Source organism: Macaca mulatta, chromosome 13 (assembly GCF_049350105.2).
Source record: "Macaca mulatta isolate MMU2019108-1 chromosome 13, T2T-MMU8v2.0, whole genome shotgun sequence".
Taxonomy (NCBI): domain Eukaryota; kingdom Metazoa; phylum Chordata; class Mammalia; order Primates; family Cercopithecidae; genus Macaca; species Macaca mulatta.
Window position 1 is genome coordinate 110297945 of NC_133418.1, and position 16578 is coordinate 110314522.

Sequence of the window (16578 nt, forward strand, 5' to 3'; positions counted from 1 at the left end):
AAAAAAAAAAAATGCTTGCCTTTATTAGGGACCCAACAGATGTTTAAGGAGTTTATCTCCCACTAGGACATTAATTTCAAAATATAACTTACTGTTCTTGTTGTAGAATAGTTGTTTTTGAATTAAATTAGATTCAGATAATTAAGTCAGCGTTGATTGAGGACCTGCTAAGGACCAGATACTAGTTACTAACCAATCAAAGATCAAAGTGCCAAGACACCTTCCTCACATTTATTTCAGAAGGCAATCAGGTTCTCATTAACTTAAATAGATTATATTTGACATAGTTTAGGGGATGAAAACTGGAATATTAAATGGATGGCATGATCATTAAATGTTTGAAGAAAGTGCTATACCAGAAGTTCAAATGGGAGAGGATGAATTTGGCTAGTTTTAGCTGTTTTTGTAGGGGATGTTGCAGGAAAAGGAGAAGCTTCACAGAACAGCTGGTAAATGAACAGGGTTCTCACCAGGACTCAGGAGAAGCAGGACTTTTACTAAATGTGCCAAGGAGAGGAGAAGAATGTTCCATACAAGTGAAACAGCTTGAGCAAAGGCATACAATCACTAGGCTTTTGGGGAAAGGTAGGTGGTCCAGTACAGATGCCTCCCAGTGAGAATGTGCTGTGAAGATCAGGGGGCGAAACTTCAGAGGTTGGGAGCTGGGGTTGGAAGAGGGGAGTACGGGACAGCAGAGCTTGCGTGCTGCCAGGGAGTCTGGGTTTTATCTTATGAGTTATAGAAAGCCCTTAAAGGCTGTAAGGAAGTAACATAGGCAGAATTAATCTGGGTTTAGAGCCTTTGTTTTGTTGGCCTGTAAAGGATGGAGTAACTACCTCTCCTCCCATTTTCTTTCATAGATCCTGTCTTATAAAATTATACACAAATAAAGCAGACACATGCAAGGGGCACTGATTTCTGACATCAGAATAGTGAGGCTGCATAATGAAAAATCTCCACCACTGTCTACTCTGGAAACTGCTCTCAGGGCAAAAGCAATGTTTTACCAGAACCCCTATTTACCTGGATTCGAATCCCAAATTAGTAATACTTTTCACTCTAAAGAAGTTCTCTAGAATTTTGACACTTTTTTCCTCAACGGGATATCGTGGTTTAAAATCCCAAATTAAAGTAGCTTGTCTTAGATACAGGTAAGCTTAACCATGTCCAGAACCAGATTAAACTAAACTAAATGTCCAGAGGTGCTAAGAGAATAACTCCCTACAAAAGTAAGGGGTGCTCCTCCTAGGAGTTCCAAGGAACACATCAATATAAAAGCATATATATTTCATAAGACATTAATGTAGTTACATTCTCAGTGCTCAATTGCATTTCAAATTATTCCAGCTGTTCAACCAGCCTGGAGGTCCAACCGTCAATCAAAGGAGGCTGTTTTTCCTCTGCTCCCCCTACTGGATGGTCAGGCAAAGTGATTTTTTTCCCCCCAATACGTGCTGTAGGTGAATGTAGGTGAATTTGCTTACTAAGATTGGGAGAGATTTTACTTTCCAAAAAGTAAACAGTACTTGGGTTTTCAGGAGACTCTTTCTTCACTGACTGAACATCTCTGGCAGTCTACAGCCCATTCACTGCAGTGATCTATTCAAGAAATGTCTGGTCTCATCTTTAATTCTTGCAAATCAAACCTCAGGTGCCTTTGAAATTTGCAACACCCAAAGCTACCTCACCTGGGCAGAAATTAAATGACCAAGAAGAGAAAAATCTGTATTTCCATAGTAATGAAACTCATAAAGTTCATTCAAGAAGAAATGTTTGTACCAGTATACCCAGGATGGAGAAATCTTTTAAACTCTGTATAGCTAATCTCCCATCACTTGCAGTGTAATATACCACAATGAAGGTTCACATCATTCCAGCTTATTTTCTAAATGGAAACTAAATTTCTACTGTATGGTTCTTAAGGAGAATCTTGTATAAGTTGATACGCACTGTTAGCCCATTCCTACCATGGTTTACCTCCTAGAGAGATGCTGGGCAGTATTCCTCACACACCTTCCCCAGTTCCTCCACTGAGTGAATAGACTCTCATTTAGCACCTACTGCAAGTGTTAGACTTCCCAGTAGCAAAAAAGAGCAAGTCACAGAGCCTTCCCCAATAGACCTAGGAAGAGACAGACATAAATGGTATTTGTAGTTGAAGAGAGAGTCTGGGGGTGTTAACAAACTACAGCGGGAACTACAAAAGAAACTGACTAAAGCCACCTGAGGGGCTAGCATGGAGCCCGGCCATAAAGCATAGATTAATAAGAGTTTGCTCTTCAGGAATTTATTTATTTATTTATTTATTTATTTATTTATTTTATTTATTATTTTTGAGACAGAGTCTCGCTCTGTCGCCCAGGCTGGAGTGCAGTGGCCGGATCTCAGCTCACTGCAAGCTCCTCCTCCCGCGTTTACGCCATTCTCCTGCCTCAGCCTCCCGAGTAGCTGGGACTACAGGCGCCCGCCACCTCACCCGGCTAGTTTCTTGTATTTTTTAGTAGAGACGGGGTTTCACAGTGTTAGCCAGGTTGGTCTCGATCTCCTGACCTCGTGATCCGCCCGTCTCGGCCTCCCAAAGTGCTGGGATTACAGGCTTGAGCCACCGCGCCTGGCCTGTTCAGGAATTTAGAATGGTAAACAGGTTAAGGGGACAACATAGAAAGCCAAGAAAGTATGAATGAAAACTACATGTTCTACAAAAAGTCCTGTGTGGCCCGAGTGTAAGATGAGAGTTGAAGGAAATGCAAGTTGGTGAAGATAGGGGCCAGACCACGGAAGACGCTGACTGCCCCACTAAGGAGCTCAGCCTTTACTTGGCAGTGATGACTCTGTGGTTAGAAACAGCGCTATAGACCCAGGTGTTTGGATAGAAGAGCTAGAGGGGTAGAGACAGGTGAGGAAGCTATAGAAATAGCCAGGTGTAAAGTGAAAATCCAGATTGGAATAAATAGCAGGTGGGATAAAAAGCAGTAGCACACAGCATTCCTGACTATATCTAGGAAAGTATTCATCATCTCCCCAGGTAAAGGATGGTGTCTCCTATAAAATAGAATCAAGAGAGTAAAAGAAACACCTACCCATCCGCACCCACACATACACACAACCAACTCTCTCTCAATGATCATGGGGGCTGTGAACTCTTCTGAGGCCTCTCCTGCACAATGTGCACATTCCTGGGCCTGAATCTGACTCTGGCCTTAAAAGACACATGGAAAATCTCACAGGACCTCAATGCTGTGGGTAGGGGGTGTGTCCTTTGCCAGCTCCAAAAAGTCAGGGGACTCTGTTGCTTCTTAGAGTTGATAAAGTTATCCTTGAGAACGGTTGCCAGATAATATACCGGACATGCAGTTACATTTGAATTTCAGATAAACAGATAAGCTTTAGTACAAACAACCTAAATATTGCAGGGAACATATTTATTCTAACACAATAATCCTAAAATCAATAATAATTTACCTGAAATTCAAGTGTAACTGAGAATCCTGTATTTTTATTTGCTAAATCTGGCAGTCCTACCTCTGAGCCTTGCTTCCCTTTAGCTCAGACCCCCTGGGCAGACACTTGCACTGAGAAGCGAAAGGTGGGAAGAAATAAAGCGAGTGCTATTGGGAGTTGAGAGATGTTTTTCAAAGTCATCACGGGTATGATCTCCCTAGATCTGCTCACCCCCTTGCAGAATCTGAAATCTATAGTGGACTTGGAAGTGAGCAAAGCGCTGGTATGTCATAGGACTGTCATGGGGAAAATAACTGAATTTAGAATAATAACTTACCTGCTAAAGCAAATGTCAGTGTACTTATAATAAAGAAGCTCTCAAATAGAACATTAATGTCTATATCACACACTGATGGCAAGAATTTCCTTAGGATACATATAAGCAATAGCCTTATATGAGCTTTTTCAATTTTTTGAAACATTAAATGATGCTCAAAGTAACTTTTGAAGCATTCATTTTATGCTTGAAATTTAGGACATTGATTCTATTCATACCTAGTATTTCATAGGCATCTATCCTTTGGACAACATAAAGTTCAGAACTCATATTCATATTAAGAATTGAATTATAAAAGCCAAGAGGCATAGCAATTATTTTAATATTTTAATATATCAATGAGTAATGTGTATTTAGAAAAACACCCATGACCAAACTCCATCAAATCTAATTTTCCCAGAGTTAAGTGTACATCTAATAAATATATTCCTATAAACCGAAGAAAATTTTTAACAAGAGCTACAATAAGCTTCCTTCTGAAGGAATAATCTTGTGATTTCATGAGAAAAATCTCTCCCTGAGGTGAATGAGAGATGAAGTTATGAAAGTTACAGTTGGAACTATGAGTTTGCTTTTCCCTTTCTGACTGAATGACAAGAGAACATTTTCTGCTTTTCCTGGATTCTTTGTTTTCTCTGCTAGAAGCAAATCAAATATTCCAAATACCCTTCAATTGAATTAGCCCCATAAGGTGTACTTCCATGAGCCTTTTGAGGTGGAAAGACCCTGCCAATTTTGCTTAGAGAAATTTCTTTAGCCTCACCTTTGCAGGCAAGGCAAGTGATGGGCTTTCTGGTTTCCTGGTAACTAAGAATTAGTGAGAAGCACTTGTACTAAACAGCTGCCATAGTCTTACATTTATGGAGTACCTACTGTGTGCTTCTTCTATCAGCCATCAAAAAGATGATAAAAGTCCACAGCATAGGAAGCCATTCATCTGAGTGTTCTGCCAAAAAATACAGTAATTACAAGCAGTGTCACCATCAGTGACAAGATCGGGGAAGACTATTTTTCCTTTTTTTCCCTCAACTTATTCAAATACTTAAACCTCTTCTATTTCGAGTTCAAATGAGGTAAACATACAACCTCAAAGGCAAACTTTGAGTTTTGAAATAATGGGATTTTATAAATTACTAAATGTTTGAAAGATAGGATCTTAGCTTCTCTTTAGTGTCTTCAGTTAGAAGGGAGAACAGGTGTCCCCTGTTGAAAAGCTTATTAGCTCCTTATATCATCTCATAGCCTCCCCACTTTATCGTTCTTCTTAGTTTTCAGTTACTTCCTAATATTTACAGCTTTCCTTTGAATTTTTTTCTTTTTAGTTAGAGAAATCAGGAACATATTTTTCCAAAAATGAGAATAAAACTAATTGCATAACTCCCACATTTTCTTTTTGTTTATTGTTAGCTTTAAGAGTAGCTGCTTGCTGTCCAGTTATACATTAGCTATATGACCGCCAGGGCTTTTCTTCCTTTTTTGTATATCTCAAGTCACTCTCCATTTTGTTTTTAAGTAGCCTGTATGCGTGTGTGTGTGTGTATGTATCTGAATGAAATAATTGCTAGCTATAGGCAAAAATGTATGTGTACACAGATATATATACATGTGTATATATGTATATGAATGTGTACTTACATATACATAAATGTACATGTGTTTATGTATATGTAAATATGTATATATATGCATATTATACCAATAGCTAGTAATTTCAAAAAAAAGTTGACTTGAGTGTTAGATAACTATTCTGTAAATTCAGTTTTTGATGTTTCAAGAAACACAAAGGTCTGTCTTTTCACCTACAGACCCTTTGTGCACGTGGCAAATCACCTCTGAAAGGCAAAAACTAACTGGATTCTCTTCATGTGTTCAAAAAAGAGAAGAAAGAAGATATGCCTATGAATAAAAGAAAATTAGGTTGCTGTATTATGATTGTGCAATTGGTATTAATTTCATTGGAACTCGACCCTGTTCCATTTATTAGATGACTAAGACATTTAACACTTAGGGGTGTTGAAAGCGCACCACAAAACATAAGTAGTCAATAAAGTATGTTTGAAGACTTTTAGTATATACTACTTATTCAGGTAAATCATTATTTTGTAAATACTAATAGCATATTTTTCCAAGAAAAATAAAAAAAACCATGTTCTAACAAAAGTATTCACCACAGAAAAATTAAACATAGGGGAAGGTAAACATTAAAGTTAAAAAAAAAAAAACAAGTAAATCATACAGCTGCTTCTATGCTTGATGTTCTAATCTGGCATAAGTGTTTCCTAACTATAATATATATTATTATTTTTTAAAAATACTGTCATTACAATAGCTTACATTTTTTAATATTGAGGAACACTTTATATCAATTTAACTCATACTTAAAAATGCAACATATGTAAATTCTATATTTTTTTTTGGTTTGGAATGTACTTTGAGAATAACAGCATTTCAGGACTGGTTTTGTTTAAAGTATACCCAGCCCTCCTCCTTATTTTATTTGATTTTTGGTTTAAATAAAAGTGGACCAAAGCACTCTTTGAAGTAAAAGTACCTGTCTTTTCTTTTTCTTTTGTTAAATCATAGTTTGTTTTCACTACCTGAAAGTTGAGAAAGAATGCAGTATAAATATAGCTGTTCTCTACACTGGAGCAGGCAGAACAGAACCAATCCCCAACTTAGCCACACCCAACATCATGGAAATTACTGTGAAGCTGTGGTCTCTTGAGGACAACTAAAACCAAAACTAAACCCCTAGCATTATTAAAATGTTAGGAAACTTTTCAGGTAATTTCTGTAACTGGTAAAATACAGAAAGATTACATTCACTCATAATAAAAATCAAGTGTGCCCATGCCATCTGCAAAGGGAACTTGCACCATCTTGGTTTCACTCACATTGTTAACAATGCCCTAAAAATATACACCTTTTCCAGGAGAAAACCATTAGGTAATATCGTGATCATATCCTCTGCATCATGAACTATCACTCAAATTATTCTGTCATGGGTTACCTTACTAACATTGACAAAGAGATAATAAATGATAATTTCAACAGGAATATGAGAAACCTTGCAAAACTTTCAAGTTTCTTTCATAACTATTGTTTTGTTATTGCATATTTGTAGAGGTATTATCATCAACCCAATCCTTTATAGGCCAATATAGTAACGAATCCTAATTGAACTGCCCAACTCATTTTTATTGTCAGTCTAGCCTTAGCAAGTATAAAACTGACAAGACATTTCCTCTATGAGAGTGACCCTCTTAGTGAGGGAGAAATCTGTGTACCATCAGAGGAAATAAATCTTAGTATTCGGTGTGGTAGAGACTAACTCCTTTCTTTTGATGAGTCCCACCCTTTGAGTGACTTTGAGGTGGAAGACAAAATGTCAAGAAGGAGTCTGCAGGAACAAGTGCTTAAGATGGTGTTTAATACAGCAGGGAGCCAAGATACAGTAGTAGGACACAGTAAAGAATGTGGAGTGTGTAGATACAATAAAGAATTCATTTTATGATCTGCCACCTGTTATTTGAAAGAGGAAAAAGGGAAATAAATGACTTTCAGTTCTTCATACATGCAAATGTAAGTTAGTTATTACAAAAGTTTTGCTGTTGTTTGTGCTGAAAGAAAAGCATATGCGTTTAAACATTTTTTTTTAAAAAATAAATCACTCAATAGGCTTAAGAAAAATACTTTAGTTCATATTTCATTGATCTGACCTTTTGATTTAAGATCAGGGGATGAATCCAGGATGAAAACCAAAGAAAAAAAAAAGAAAAAGAAAGAAAAAATAGAAGTGAATCATGTACCATGAAAAAGGCATTTCCAGTCTCAGCTAACCTCAACTAGTTTTTATTGCATTATTTTTGAAATGCCAAGAAACTGGCTTTGGCCATAATACTTGCTGTCCAATCAAATCACAGCTGTTAATATGCAATTGCTTGCAACAATTAGTTAAACAGCATTATTTGACAAATTCCCTTGAAAGAGACATAGATGCTATAAGTGTCTAACACACTGAATCAAGTAACTATCAGTTAGGCTGGGGCCACAGCGGGAGGAGAGAAGTTTACAAATCCTTGTCCACAGAAGGGGTTTCACACCCAGCCCTAAGTTTTTGAAAAACACACATTTGCCTGATCCTACAAGTTCTTCCCTGTTTTCAGGAAGAACTGAACTGTGGAACTGGCTAAAGAGGAGGGGAAAAAAGCCACCAACTCTAGATTCATTTTTAAGGAGATCAGGAGGAGAGGAAGAAAAATAGAAATGCAAATGTGAAATGGTAATGATATACAACATGGAGAAAATAAACATCATGGAACCTGCTAGCAATTTCCACCAATTTCCACCAAAGCAGTGAACCCCTTAACTGACAGAAATTCAGTACAATATACACATTAATTAACAACTCCACCATTACTAGGGCTGCTGTTGAAAGCCAAAAAATTAACAATATTCAAAAACAGAATTCTTATAATATTTGAGAAAAATAGAGTGAAAAGGCAATGTTAGCTAAGCTCTTAGCTACATCCACTCTTAATGGCCCCCAATATTTAAACTATCATGGATTAAAGCCATGAAAATAAAAATTTCAATTTGAAATTTTATTAGCATGTTGCTAAAATGGTCAATAAAAACATCAACACGATAGGCTTTGTTGACATAGTTGGAAAACTGCTCTCTCATTTTTAAAACTTTATTTCCACTGCCCCACCTTTGAAGATTTCTATGTTAGGAAAAGCCAAACTAAATATACTGGCTATGGTGTTGTAATAATGCTGGTTTCTGGAATGGTGCCATGTCCTCCCCCTCCCTCTCCTCCAACTCCTTTAAAAATATGACTATTTTTGAAACGCAGCCCGAGGAGGGAGCAATCAAGGGTTCAGAACAATAAGCGCCCTTCACACATTCAAGTTCCCAGACACCAGGTGAACGAGGGAGCTCCTTGTCGGGGGCGGGGCCGGCTGTCCTCACCGAAATCGCTGCGCCATCTTCCTCCCGGGACCAGGTCGGCTTCCCTTCGCCAGCGAGGGAGACTTGGAGGCAAAGGCGGGTGGGGGTGGCGTTCGCTTCCCTCGGTGGAAAGAACGGGAGGCAAACACTGTCTGGCTTAGCCCGCAGCCTGGAACACAATGTCAGGAGACCTGGGGCTGGAGAGCTGGAAAAGTCCCGGGCAGCCTCAGGATAACCCGGAATCCCGAAGTGCTGTCTTGGGGAATTATTCCCAAGTGCACAAGGGACAGGCTCGATTTCTTGGAAATCCTGCGATCTGGGGACGCATCCACAGAGGAGCTGAACTGTGCCCTGAAAAGACCAATTCTCGCCTCCGACCGGTCTCTGTGCACGCGCTCGGGGCGGTGATGGTCCCTTTTGAGAAGAGGGTCGTTTTCGGGTCGGGCCACAGTCACTGGCCGTGGACTCGTGGGGGACGCCATATCCTTTCTCCCCTCAGCCCCTTTTCCGTTCCCGGTTTACATCTCAAGGGGAAAGCGCACGCGGGGTCTCCCAGCACCGTCACTACCACCGTGGCTGTCGGCCAGGCGCGCGCAGCGGCGCCCTTTCGGCCCTGGGGCAGTTCCTGAGACTGCCTGCCGCTGGCTGGGGGGTGCGGGGGTGCAGCCCGGGCCCGGGACACCCGCAACGGACGCGCTTCGGGGGCAGGGGTTGAGAACCGCCAACTGCGAAGTCCGGGTGCGGGGAAGGGAAGGGAGCGAAGTGTGGGGAGGCAGAGGGGCTGGCAGCCCCTAGGCGGCTACTCCTTGTCGTCCACGAGGTCGGCGAGCTCCTGGAGCACTCGCAGGCGGCCGCTGGCGTCGATGCGGCGCTTCTCGCGGATGAGGTCTTCCAGGCTGTGAAACCTGGCGGTGTGGACCTTGTTCTCTCCCAGGTGCACCTTGAGATAGTACTGCTGCTGCGGGGATTGCGTGCCGGCCGGCACCTCCCCTCCCGCCTTGAACTCCCGCTTGCCAAAGCGGCACCAGGCGGCGAAGCTCTCCGAGTTCGTCCAGCAGATCTCCTCGCTCTTGAGGCCCAGGTGGCCGCAGGCGTTCTGCACCACCAGCTCGGCCACCAGCGGGCGGTAGCGGTACCAGCTATTCACCACCCGGCCCACGTTGGCCGCGCCCGCCTCGTATAGGCTGTCCTGGCGGATCTCGCCTTGGTGCAGGTGGATGATCTGCCCGCCGCCCACGTAGACGGCCCAGTGCGGGGCGGGCGCGGGCGGCTCCGGGGCGGGCTGCAGCCACAGCAGCTCCAGCAGGTCTCCGGGTTCGCAGAGCGCTGGCAGCGCGGTGACCGCGTAGACGCTCAGGTCGGCGCCCTGAGGCCCGCCGCTCACTTTGGAAAAGATGCATTCCTGGCCCCGAAAGGCGGAAAACTGAGTCTCGTTGAGGACCAGCTGGTGCAGCAGGTGGTGGTGGTGGCGGCTGGGGCTCTCCGGGCAGGGGGTGCAACCCGGGGGGGCCTTCACGCCAAACTTGTCGGGCTGCCCGCGTTCGTCCAGGTCTTCCTCATCATCCGAAAAGAAGTAGGCGACCCCGACCCGCAGTTCGTCCTTCTCAATCCCCGACGGGTCCCCTGTGGGCAACTCGCTGTAGTTGAGGTGGGTGATGCGGTCCAGTTGGTTGCCCATCAATGAGGTGGCGAGGTGAGGGCCAGGAGCGGGGATCTGCGAGGCACAGAGAGACAGAGACACCGTCAGAGTCCTGGCTGCCCCTTTCTGTGTCCCTCCCCAAGACGTGCAGTGCCCCTGGGACCTGCTGGCTCGCCTACGTGCCCTCACCGGGGTCACCCTTTCCGGCCCCGTCCTCCGTGACTCCCCCAGGCTAGGAGGGGCAGAGAAGCCGCCACCGGTCCGGCGAGAGCAGATGCCACGACATAGCCTCCGACCCCTTCCGGGAACCCGGTCCAACTCCCAGAAGAAAACACCCAGGCTGGCTGGAGAGCTTGCGGGGTCCCAGTGGGGAGGACAGCGCTGACTGTGGCAGCGTGGGAGACGGACGCCCAGGAAGGACGGAGGGGTGGGCTGAAAGGGAGAAGGGAGCCTAAGGCCAGTGAGCTGGGAGCAAGCTAAGCTCCCATTTCTGTCCCCACCCTCTCCAGCCCACCTCCCAGTTTTGCACTAGGTTGCCTTCCTCCCCTTACAGTGGCTCGCACAATGACAATCGGACACATTCTCAGGCATTCAGTTGACACCAGCAACATTTTGGACAATTGGGAGTCCAGACACTGGCAAGCTGGTATACTGGTGTATAATGTCACATACACCCACAATGGCAAACCTTCGCGACGACACACTGGCACACTTAGACCCCACACATTCGTACACAATTTCAGCTCCACACTTGCACGCTCGCCGTTGCACGTACGCCCAAGCACCCGGGCACACCTGCCCTCACCGGCAGGTGCACTCTGCCCCTTACTTCTCTTGCCTTGTCCCCATCAGGGCCAATCGGACTGCGCCAGGGCGAGGCTGCTCTGTCTAAAATAACCTAACAAAGAGGCAGGGGAAGGATGGAGAAAGCCTGTGCAGTGTATGTGTGTGGGTGTGGGTGGGAGCATGTGTGTGTAGAGAGGTCCACTTTTAGCCCAAAGACCCCTTTCCCTCCTACCCAGCACAGGATCCAAACAATCGGACGAAGAAAAACCGTTTCCAAGGCAAAGAAAGCCGCTTCTCCCTACCCGTGATTTCCCTGCTCCCGAAACCCCAAACTCCTTTAAAGTCTCGTGGTCCCCATGGGTGCTGCGGAAGCGGCGGTGGCGAGTGGGTCCTGGGCTGCGCGTGGGGCTGCGGCTCCGCTCTACCCCTCGCTGAACCGTGCAGTGCGGCGCCCGTGCGCCACCAGGTCTGCGCTGGCCGGCCCGCCTGCTCCCACTGGACAGTCCCGGCTCGGCTCTGCTTTCCCACCGCCGCGCCGACGACTCTAAGTAGCCGGAGCAGCCGGTTCCAGGGCCCGCCCCAGGACGCGCTCATTGGTTGGGGCGGGTGCCCGAGCCCTGTCAATCTCCGCCGGCGGGGGAGGGGAGCAGGGGCGGGCCTCCAGTGAGCTCCGCTCCGCCCCGCCCCGTCCCACGCACACCCGACCGCGCGCCGCCTCCGGGAGCGGAGGTGTGCGCACAGGCGGGGTGCGCGGCGCTTTCTGCCAGCCGCTGCTGCAAGCTTGCGCCCGCGCCCCCAGGTCATGCGAGCTGATTGTGACTGAGAACACAGTCCGCCCGCGTTCCGTGTTCCAGGAAGACAGACTCGGGCGGCGAAGCTGAGTCTAGGTATGGAGAAGAAACCCCAGGACACCCCAGTGTGGCCCAGGCACTGCGAGCGGTCCGGGGCAGGCAGCGACATTGTTGGAGGCGGGCGCCTGGGCCCTGCTGGGATCCCCCAGAGCCTTGGTTCCTGATGGCCCCTAGGCTGGTCCTTGGATCAAAGACCCTTTCCCAGACGTCTTTGAAATTGCTTCTGCGAAGTTTGGCTCCTCTTCTTTGACTGGAGTGAGGCTGCTGACCCAGAGCTCATGCCCGGTTTAAAAGGAGTTTGGTGTCAAATGCCACTCAAAAAAAAGCCTGAGCTTTGGCCAGTCCCCGGCTGTGCCTATGATATTGGCCTCCAATTTTCTGACTAGAAGAGGAATACCTCACAACTCATGTGTATGAGTTCATACATGCAAGCAGAGAGTAGGTCGTAAAAGTGTTTTCCAAACCTCAGAATTGGGATTCCTAATAAGCAAGTTTTGCTTGGTTTTGTGGGAAAAGGGGGTCCAGCAGTAGTTAATGATTACATTTCTGGATGGCAAGTTAATGAATGAATGTGTTCTGAATATTGGGTGTTGAAAAAATGAACTTCGTATATACAACATTCTAGACCAATCGTTTCAAAACTTCCTAACATTAAGCCTCAAAGAGTTCTTAGACATCTGGTTCTGGTCCCAACGCTACTCATCTTTAAGCGTGGACTCCAGCAGCTTTTCTATGAAGCCTCTTTTCTTTCCCAGTGAGGAAGTTGATGCTTCCTAGTTGAACCCCCCACCTCTTCCCTACAAAATGAATTCGTTGAGAGTAGACTTGCATTCTGCACAACCTTGTATTCTGGGCCTCTTTCCCAATGCTAGCCATGCAGTGGGTTCCATCAGCAATTGTAAAAATGGAAACAGCCTGTATTGACCACTTATACGTGGGCAGGCACGTAAGAATAAATTAAGTAGACAATTTAATCATTATTCATCCGAATTGTAACAAACAGGGAAACAAAATCTCCAATACTAATGCCAGCAATCCATCCAAGCCTATGGGATACCAGATCCAGTCTTTCACTAGATTATAGTGTTTATTGCATAAAATCTTGTTTCCAAAAATGAGAAACTGGTGTTCCAGAGAAGTTAGCTGATTGGCTCAAGGTTACATGGAGACTGATCCATATTACAACCCCCCTTTTTCTTTGCTAGACGTTTCTGCTTGAATATCTTCACACCACTAAGCCTCCAGTTTATGTTTACTTTCTGAAGGTCTCTGTACACCCCCACAGCCTCCAAATGCAGTGATTTATCAAATTAGATGCTAAAATATTACTGGAAAAAAGGGTTTTAAGTGATCATCTGTATACATTTGATGTACCTAAATCTTTTTAGAAATTTGGCTATTGTCCATGTGCTTGCAAGTTATCAGAAAACAAGTTGTCATTCATGGAACTGACCACAGGTTGAGATGGCCTTTTTAATACTTGCCGTAAGTAATAAACAACTCATTTTGGCTCTGAAGTCAAGAGAATTGAACAAGCAGCTTTAGAGATCAAGAAGTGAGTTATTGGTCTTGTTACAAACTGGACTTCAGGGCTGTCTGGGATAAGGGTATCTGAAGAATTTATTATTGACGTCTAAGAAGAACTCTTTGAAAGCAACTCAGAATTTGAATAACTTAAAAAAATCCTCCCTCCATCCCCAAGATCAAACCTTGTGCACAAACATTTACAGCTCATTTGCTGTGTTCTGTCCTATGTGTTCTGTTTCATTCTGCTCCAGACTACAGAGTAAGCAGGTCGTTCCTCTTTGTTTAGTATTCCAATACTATAAAGCATAATTAAGATAAAATGTTGTCAGTTATTGGAGATACAGTGCCTAAAGTTTAAAAATTTTTGCCTCTCCCTTTCCTCTCATTCCCCCTGCTAGGCTAAAAGACTAACTGCTTTTGTAATCACATGGGAGGAAAAAGAACCTGGAGCCGCCTTGAAACATAAGGCAGGGAACACATTGACTGTGAGGCTTGAAATAAAGGGAGCTAAAAGTAAACTAAGGAAAATACATCTACACTTTGTCATCTTTTGGCAATTATCAGATAATAAAGTAAGAAATATACCAATCGAATGAGGGCTGCTGATTGTAGAAAACGTTTTATGTTCATCACAAAATATTGTTTTCAAATCGTTTTGACTTTTATTTTCTACTCCATCCTGCCTGCGTTTACAATGAGAAAATACAGTGCTATCAAAAGTAGAATATAGTTGTCCAAAACACAAACTCTGAAAGCCAACTAATTTGAACTCTTTTTCAACATTTATTGCTGGGTAACCTCGAGTCAGTTATTGAACCTTTGTGGGCATCAGGAAACTTCCTTATCTGTAAAAAAGAGATAATAACAGTGGCTACCTCACTGAATTGTTGTGAGTTCATACATGTAAGCATAGTGTCTGACACACAGTGAGCTTTCAGTCAAGGCTATCTTATTATATTTCTTGGTGGAAGACAGAGGTCTCATACCCTACTTGTTTAAGACAGCTGTGCAGTTCTCTTTCTCCTTTGCCTCAGGCAAAAGGTAGCAATAGATAGTGTCCAAGGTTCCTTGACTGGGGTGTAGGACTGCTTCTGTGTTAAGGTGGTGAGAGCCCTGCCTATCCTTCAAATACTCTGAGACCTAAATCTCTGTATAGATTTCAGCGTGTGAGCCCCCCGGGCTAATCATGTGGTGGTAGGGAGTGGGGCAGGGGTTCCCTGAAGGATTTTTAATCGTTTTAAACGAACATTTCCTGGTGTGAGGAATTTGTATGGGAAAAAAGTTATGGGGAGTGATTAGGAGTCAGTCAAATATATGTGATCTTTTCTGCTAGTGCCATCTGGTGTATTCTCTCTCTCTCTCTCTCTCTCTCTTTGTTGCTTCTTTGGCACTATACGAAAAACTGTTCTCCAGATTTTACTGAACAGGTCCTTGGCTCAAACTGTCATCCTTTAAAATTGGCCCTGGAGTAAGGGTTCAGGAAAATTACATGTCCCACTTTATACTTTAATGAATCAAACTGTTCCGTCTCCCTAGGCAGTTAATATACCCCCCGATCTGAGCTAGAGAATACTCTGTATCCATCTGGATTCGAGTTGGTGATATGGCTTCACCAATCCCATTTTCCTTCCTTCTGGGCATCCAGCTAAATGACAAGTCCCAGCATGCCTGCAGTCGTTTGCCCTGTGCCCTGTGATTGAGTTCTGGCGAATGGAATGTGGGTGGAAGTAGAATAAGCCACTCCCAGGTGCCGCTCCTGAAACTGAAACTATTAACACAATCTTCCAGAGCTTTCTTTTGCCATTTGGCTGTTTGTAGAGGATTCATGGTAGGACTCCTAGGATCTAATAGATGGAGGCGCCACTAGAAGGAAGAAGGCCAGGGCTCCTGAATGACTGTGTAGAGCTGATAATTTCCCCTCCCAAGAAAACTGCATTGGACTGTGAAGAAATAAATCTTCTTGGGTTAAGTCACTCCAAAATTGTGTGGTTATTTATTATAGCAGTTAGCCTGTACTGACTGATATACTCTCCTTCATTTTAGACCTCTCTCAGAACAATAAAAATCCTCTCGCTACCCCTCCCCCCAACACACACACACCTCCTCCTCTCTTTGTATCTGTTCTCACTGTCAAGCTAACTTGCCTGGAATCCCTACAGCATTTCAGCAGGTTCACATCACCTAGAATGTAAAGAAATAACTAATGAACACATCTGTCCCCTCTAGGTACTACCCCATATCTCCCTACTATTTGTTCTAGAAATTTTCACAGCTTCCATGTGACTTAACTTACCCAGCTCTCTACACATCTTGCCTGCTTTCTACTTTTATAGACCACAAAAATGGCCTGGGAAATCCCTCCCAGTAAACTCCTTGCAGCTGGTATCCTGCTCCCCTTAACCTGCATGCATGTATTGACACTCTGGCTATCAATTTCTTCTTCAGTGACCTCTTCCAAGTTTGACTTCCACTTTTGCATGTTTTCTAATTTCTTTCCCGTAACTGAGTGTTCGTATTAAAGTGTCTTTCGTGACTTCTTTTCATTGAACCATTAAAGACTCATGAATGCTCCCTGGGCAAAACCTTTAGCACTAATTGGTTTAATATTTTCTTTTAGGTGGATTATACAAAGATATCGTCACCTAGCATTCATTTTTCTCTGTGTCCTCTCCCGATTTTAGGAGAGTTCATGCCTTTTGTGTGGGCCCACTTCCCCATATTAGTGATGGTTGAACTTCCCTGGGTAGGCATGGGTCACTATTACAGACACACTGCTTGCTCTTCCTTTTCTCTGGAATGCCTTTCCCTGCCTGTCTGATCTAACCTCCACTCAAAATTTATAACCCCTCCAAGTGTCAGCCCCTCCAATCTATCTGTCCCCTCAGCCCACTCTATTTGAGACCCTCCTTTATGCTTCCATAGCACCATGTGTGTATTGGACACAAGATGTGTCAGAAATTTGTGAAAACACTTATCAGATTGAGCTGGCATCATGGGTTGACTTTCCTCTTTTTCTTTATTAATAGACTAAAGAATATTTGAAG

General features: G+C 44.1%; 1 protein-coding gene across 2 annotated transcripts; it reads right to left on the bottom strand.

Annotated features, from left to right (window-relative positions):
• Positions 1 to 7091: 7091 nt before the first annotated feature.
• Positions 7092 to 11702, bottom strand: LRATD1 (LRAT domain containing 1). 2 transcript variants are annotated; one of them, NM_001266538.1, is given in 2 exon segments: positions 7092 to 10445; positions 11459 to 11676. In NM_001266538.1, a coding segment is annotated over 1 exon segment (879 nt). In that variant the 5' UTR covers positions 10410 to 10445; positions 11459 to 11676; the 3' UTR covers positions 7092 to 9530.
• Between the last annotated feature and the right edge of the window lie 4876 nt (positions 11703 to 16578).

Excerpts from the sequence above, each read along its gene's own strand:
- LRATD1 (XM_015111698.3), bottom strand. The coding sequence starts at position 10,409 with ATGGGCAACCAACTGGACCGCATCACCCACCTCAACTACAGCGAGTTG.